Source organism: Salvelinus sp. IW2-2015, linkage group LG17 (genome assembly GCF_002910315.2).
Source record: "Salvelinus sp. IW2-2015 linkage group LG17, ASM291031v2, whole genome shotgun sequence".
Taxonomy (NCBI): domain Eukaryota; kingdom Metazoa; phylum Chordata; class Actinopteri; order Salmoniformes; family Salmonidae; genus Salvelinus; species Salvelinus sp. IW2-2015.
The window spans coordinates 2,328,142-2,335,184 of NC_036857.1; the positions used below are offsets into that span (position 1 = coordinate 2,328,142).

Sequence of the window (7,043 nt, forward strand, 5' to 3'; positions counted from 1 at the left end):
ATCCGTCAGTCTGATTCAGTATAAGCAGGCCCGGGCCCTGGTGAGGAGAACTATCTGTCAGTCTGATTCAGTATAAGCAGGCCCGGGCCCTGGTGAGGAGAACTATCCGTCAGGCAAAGAGGTTGTGTTGGCGTCGGTTCTGTGACACCATTGGACGACACCTGTGGGAGAAGAGTGGGGGATGATCAGAAGAGAGTGGGATCATCCAGAACACATTGAGAGGGTGGGGACCTTCAGGTTCCTTGGGGTATACTTTGACACTAGACTGACCTGGGCAGAACACATTGAGAGGGTGGTGGGAAAGTGTAAGAAGGTGCTAAATGTGATGCGCTGTCTGACGGGGACGGAGTGGGGGGCTGGGCAAACCTCAATGAGGACCATGTATGTTGCATTGATCCTGTCTGGCAGGGAAGGAGTGGGGGGCTGGGCGTTCCTCATTGAGGACCATGTATGTTGTATTGATCCTGTCTGACAGGGAAGGAGTGGGGGGCTGGGCGTTCCTCATTGAGGACCATGTATGTTGTATTGATCCTGTCTGATGGGGAAGGAATGGGGGGCTGGGCGTTCCTCAATGAGGATAATGTATGTTGTATTGATCCGATCTGTAATAGACTATGGCAGTATAGAATATGGTTCGGCAGCCCGGACCTCATTGGAAACGAGGTCCCTACAGGGGCAAGGATTCAGAATATGTAGGGGGGGTGTTTTGGACCTCCCCAGTGTCAGCACTACAGGTAGAGATGGGGGATATGTCATTGCATATTAGGAGATAGCAGATGGCAATTCATTAATGGGTCAACCTACAGGAACATGAGGTGTCTCATCCTGCAAAATAGATTTTACAGGCATGCTGGGAACATGAGCGAGGACAGCACTCGAGCTTTGGGTGGGTGGGTAATACCCAGGCAAAGGAGACGGGACTGTATGGAAGGGAGTTTAGTCCAACGGTAGATATTCCTGTGAACCCATRGTGGCTACTCTCGCCTCCAGTAGTTAACCTCAAAGTGTTGGAGAGACCTTGAAAGAAAGGGAGGGTGTTGATCCATCTGATTGGTTTAAGAGACGTCTGGATACTGTGTATCAGGATTTTGTGGCCATTTACACAGATGGTTCATAAGATCCAAGGASAGGATGTACRGGGTCAGCATTTGTAGTGCAGGAATGTGGMGTGGCAGTCAGGAAARYTATTACAGATCATCTGGCTGTATATACGGCGGAGCTGATGGTCATACTGTTGGCCTTGCAGTGGGCGGAGGAAGTCAAGCCTGACAGAGRAGTTATTTGCTCTGATTCATGTGCAGTGTTGATGAGTCTGCAGTCCTTTAGCTCACGTAGCAGACAAGACTTGATTTATGAGGTGCTACAAACCCATGGCAGGATTAGACAGATGGCTATCCAGAAAACACTTACTTGGGTCCCAGCCCATGTTGGGTTGGAGGGGAATGAGGCAGTTGATGTACTGGTTAAACATGCACTTAGTAGTGGGGATGTTGATGTAGTTTCAATGAGCAAGGCAYAGGCAAAAAGCCTGAAATGGACAGTGATGGTTCAGAAACGGCAAGAGCAGTGGAATAGAGATACTAAGGGCAGGCATTTATTTCAAGTACAGAGGAAAGTCGGGGAGGACGGCAGGAAGAGACAAAAGTGAGGAGTCTATTTTTTACAAGATTAAGGGTGGGACACTAGCTAGTTGAATAAGACTTTAAATGTGATAGGAAAGCATCCAACAGGAAAGTGTGGTTATTGCCAGGAAACAGAGACAGTGGAGCAGGTAGCCCTCACACAAAATAGATGTTGTGTTGGCAGRTGCAGAGAAGTACTTGGGGGTACGATATTTTACTTCAGAAGAGTTACAGGGTGTGTTGAGTGGTCATGTTCCATCCTCTCAGGCCGTTGGTCTGGGGTAGGGTCAGATAGGGTTAAAGTAGTGGAATAAGGTGGTGGGTTTTAATGTGTGTAGGGTTAGATGGTAGGGCAATATACAAATATATTTTATTCTATTTTTTTTCTTTTTTTCCCGGTTCCCGTTTCCAATTTCTGTATCACAAWGTGTAATGGAGCTATACTATAATTCAGTAGGGGGCGGTAATGCAACATATTGAATTCCCACCGCCATTAACGTAATCGAAGAAGAAGACAGGCTGCTGTGMTGTTTCTTGTGTTCATTTGGGTCAGTTGTTAAAATCTTTGATTGCAGTGTTTTGTTATTGGAGAAGGACAACAGCATGGGCGAAGCCGAGCTTGTTCCAGCTGACGGTAAACAAGCAGAGTCGGGCATCAGTACCATCGAAGACTCGGTCGTATGGAGTCAAGAAGTCGAGGTGTGCCTGTTCCATGCAATGCTAGGTCACAAACCCGTAGGTAAGAATATCACGTTGGCTAGCTAGCTAACGAGCTAGTGTCTTAATCGTGTAGGCCTGAAAATCCCCGGGCTGTAGTGGAGACCCGACGCGGAGGACGAAAGCCTGACACCCATAACAAGTTAGCTAGCCAGCTATTCATATATAGTCAGACAATTACACATATCAATGAACTCCCACAGTTCTTGACCATTTTAGGGGTGGGTATAATTTGTGGAACGTTCCAACAGGAATTTGTTCCAAAAACTTKGTAAACAACAAGGTTGCCAACAAACAATGCATACAAAGTTGTATAGCGACAAAACAAGACACCGGGTAGGGGATGGGCTATTTCATTAAGTTTTCCCTCATCATGTTTATTCCGAAAAATGTCTGTCCCCACTCTGGTAGCCTATGGACAAACATTAAGAATAAACTACGTGGTGAGTTGATGCCTATTCGGCAGATTGATTCACCTAGCTAACTATCATGCTACTTTGTTGGAACMTTACACAAATTATACCCACCCCCATTTTAGCTTGTTAAACGTTGCATGTTTTTGTCTTAAAGTGTTGGCCAAATGTATTCAAGGAGGTGGCTAGCTAGCTTGTTACTGAGCTGACATAAATCTGGAAATTCTAACACAAGCAGCTTCTTGTGACAAATTCAAGTGTAACGTTATGTATTTTATTTATTTTTTTGCATGCTGTTAACTACTGTAGTATCAAATTGTATTAGTCACGTACACAGTCTACTGCAGGTTTAAAAGGTGCAGTGAAATCTTTGCTAACTCCATCAACATTGCGGTAGAATAATCAATAATKGTCAAATAAAAAATAACCATTAATAGAAGAAGTAGTATCCATGGTAATAGCGTGATGTGTATTATTATAATAAATAAACCAGCTAGCTAGCTTGCTACCCTATATTTACTTTCGCTAATAATGCAGCATCATTATCCGTTGTCAGATTGTCATCCTAAATCAAATAAAAATGTATTTATCACTTGCGCCGAATAGCGTGAAATGCTTAGTTACAAGCCCTTAACRAACAGTGCAGTTCAGTAGAGTTAAGAAAATATTTACCAGATAAACTAAAGTAGAAAAAAAGTAACACAATAACATAACGAGGCTATATACAGGGGCACTGGTACAGTCAGTGTGGAGACTATATACAGTACAGAGTCAGTGTGCGGGGGTACAGGCTAGTTGAGGTAATTGTACATGTAGGTAGGGGTGAAGTGACTATGCATAGATAATAAACAGCAAGTAGCAGCAGTGTAAAAACAAATGGAGGGGGTTCGGGGTGTCAATGTAAATAGTCCAGGTGGCCATTTGATTAATTGTGCAGCAGGCTTATGGCTAGGGGGTAGAAGCTGTTAAGGAGCTTTTTGGTCCTAGACTTGGCGCTCTGGTACTGCTTGCTGTGCGGTAGCAGAGAGAACAGTCTTGGGTGACTGGAGTCTTTGACAAATGTTATTTGTATTTTACTTTTTTCCCCTCACACTTTTTGAAGATGTAGTTTTACATACTTATTTTCTCTGCAGGGGTAAATCGCCACTTTCACATGATCTGCATCCGGGATAAATTCAGTCAGAATATTGGGAGGCAAGTGTCATCAAAGGTGATCTGGGACCACCTGGGAACTATGTATGACATGTTAGCCTTGGTGAGTAGAGCATTTTAATCTTTCTCTGGCCGTTTGAAATAGAATGTTATAGATTCAGTCAGTCTTTCCTCTCTAATTTAACACTGAATACTGTCACACATTCTGTCCACTGCAGCATGAGTCAGAAATATTGCCATTTCCCAACTCAGAGAAGAGCTTCAATCTTCCAGAGGAGATGATTCAAGAAGTAAAAGAAGGTAAACCCTCTCTCTTCAGAATCCACCATACTTACAAAAATGCTGAGCTACTAGAAAGTCCATATTTAGCTTGAGGACGGAAATGAGCTGCTAGCTAAACTTGGTACAACGCATCTTTTCTCAAGTTTACTGAGACATTCGTTTTTTTTGTACATTGTCCCTGTTCAAATAAACGTAATAAATACAAATGTATACATCTCTCTTCCACCTGACTGTACATAAAATGTATGCACACATGACTATAAGACGCTGTTAGACTGCTAAAAAGGCATATTATTATTATTATTCCTGCCCTGAACAGGTAAACTGGTGTCTGAGGACGACATGAAAGACGAGTTYAAAGAAGAACGAGACTCCCCAGCCACGCATGAAGAAGGTTCTCTCTCTCATTCAATTACATTAGCTGTATTTCACCTCGTGTGCTCCTCCTCTTTCTATCTGATGTGAGCCTTATTTGGACTACGTCCGTACATATCTTCTCCTCTGTGGCACACAAAGCGGAATCCCTAACTCTGGGCACTTGGCTGGTCAGAGGTCAGAGTCCCTGTATGGCTGCTGGCCAGGATTTTGAGAGGTATGGACAGAAGAACTCGTTTGCTCTGTTCCAAAACTCCAGCTTGACCTCGGTATAGAACAGATCAGAACCAGAGGTTCTTTAGAGTGACCGCCCGCCTAGTGCACAGAAAATGTGCGTCTGTCTTTATTTCAGTTTCTCTTTTTCTCTCCTTGTTAACTTAGCTTTGAGAACATTTTCAAGCATGGCATGTCCATTTTTTTTATTTATAATTCTATATTGTTTTGATGGAGTTTTATAACTTAAAACATAAAGAAGATATAATGGCAAGCTTCAAATGGGCGGTGATCTTGAACTGGCTTTTTCGCTCTTCTGCCATTCCTTTCTTTATACTATTTGAATGTCATTTGTCTGTTGAACTCAGCTCTGGTCCTCTGTATCCTCCACTGTGACTCTGCTCTAAGGTACATGATATTCCCATTGGATGTACATCGCAAACACTAGTCTATCGCCGGACACTAGAATAACAACTGGTTTAATTTGACTCTATCATACCCTACAAAGTCACAGTCACTGTAGCAGCAGTCACTTACTGTTTTCTTCACTGATCTGAGAAAACAGTCACTGCCGCCTCCTTCACTGATCTGAGAGAGCAGTCACTGTCTCCTCCTTCACTGATCTGAGAGAGCAGTCACTGCCTCCTCCTTCCCTGATCTGAGAGAGCAGTCACTGTCTCCTCCTTCCCTGATCTGAGAGAGCAGTCACTGCTCCTCTCCCTGATCTGAGAGGCAGTCACTGCCTCCTTCCTGATTGAGAGAGCAGTCACTGCCTCCTCCTTCCCTGATCTGAGAGAGCAGTCACTGCCCTCCTCCTTCCCTGATCTGAGAGAGCAGTCCTGTCTCTCCTTCTGATCTGAGAGAGCAGTCACTGCCTCCTTCCCTGATCTGAGAGAGCAGTCACTGCCTCCTCCTTCACTGATCTGAGAGAGCAGTCACTGCCGCCTCCACTGTTCTGAGAGAGGATCTAAAGCATTTGGTTTCATAGGTCAACTTTCAGAATTTGGACTGAGTGATGCAGAATCTTTTGAACCTTCAATCATTTCCAAAACCCCTCTCCCTTTACCTGACAACTCAATCTTTTATTTCTCTCCTCCTCTCTCTCAGGCAGCAACTCCTCGGTGAAGATGACAGAGAGGGTCGTCAGCAAAGACAAGGAGAGAGAGAGAGACAGAGAGAAGGGTTCCACTGAGGGCGGCCCGGGGAAGGAGGCAGCAGACAAGAGGAAGAGGAATCGTGCCACTGAGAAGGTGCTCAACTCCAGCAGCAACCCCTCCAGCCCCGGTGGAGCCAAGCGGAGAAGGACGTAGGCCAAGCCACCAGTAGGCGCCCTCAAGATATCAGCCACTGCAGAGAGCAGGAGACCCCAGGGGGAGGTGGAGAGACCTGGGACTGGAGAGACTCATCTGTGAAGCCTGGAAGGGGGAGAGACCTGGGACTGGAGAGACTCATCTGTGAAGCCTGGAGGGAAACGGGAGGGAGGGGGAGAGAGTGGCGTTTGAGTCAGACAATAGAGAAGCTATTTGGACAATGCAGAATTTGTGCACAGGTATCCAGGAGACGAAATGAAGAACTTTCAGCCCCACAGAAGCTGCAATTTTAGACTTATGTTATGTTCTCAGAACGTCTGGAAAGATGTAGCACACAATCTCTGAAAACAACACCGCCATAGCAATGTGATGACAAAACTGAATCGTATTGGTCATGATTATCAATATACTGTCACAGCAGCGGAGGTTTTTGAACAATCCCCTCCCTCCAGTCCTCAGCTCTGGATGAGAGGCCAGCAGCCATGTTTAGTAATATTGACACAATTCAATCGGACACGTATCAATGAATCGGCTCTGACATCAGAATAAGTGTAATGGTTCTAGTGCTTGTGTTATTGTGAAGTTATCCTGTTTGGCTTTGAGAAACGCAGGACTACTAAATCACAGCAATACACTGTTACCGGCTGGATGCTTGCGCTAATTGTCATTTTTATGTTGTGTGTTCTGATTTGTTACAAGTGGTTGTAAACACATGCATAGAGGGTAGCGTACCTCGTCCAGCTCTTCCAGTAACTGCCAACCAGATTGTTATTGTACCTCATCTGTATGAAATGTAGTTGCCATTTGTGCAAGATGTCGGTCATTGTCCCCTTTTTTCTACAGTCATAGTCTTATGTATTTTGTCCTTGGGGATTATTGAATGTGCATGTTTTGGTAATTGCTAAAAATATTTTTTTGTCCATGTCAAGGACAGACTTTTCGGAATATAATAAACACGT

General features: G+C 44.6%; 1 protein-coding gene across 1 annotated transcript; it reads left to right on the forward strand.

Moving 5' to 3' along the window:
• Positions 1-2,114: 2,114 nt before the first annotated feature.
• Positions 2,115-6,435, forward strand: LOC111977035 (MRG/MORF4L-binding protein). The gene is made up of 5 exons (XM_024006293.2): positions 2,115-2,361; positions 3,886-4,007; positions 4,123-4,204; positions 4,506-4,580; positions 5,882-6,435. The coding sequence occupies exons 1-5, from the start codon at positions 2,226-2,228 to the stop codon at positions 6,082-6,084; spliced, it is 618 nt and encodes a 205-aa protein (XP_023862061.1). The 5' UTR covers positions 2,115-2,225; the 3' UTR covers positions 6,085-6,435.
• The last annotated feature ends 608 nt before the right edge of the window (positions 6,436-7,043 follow it).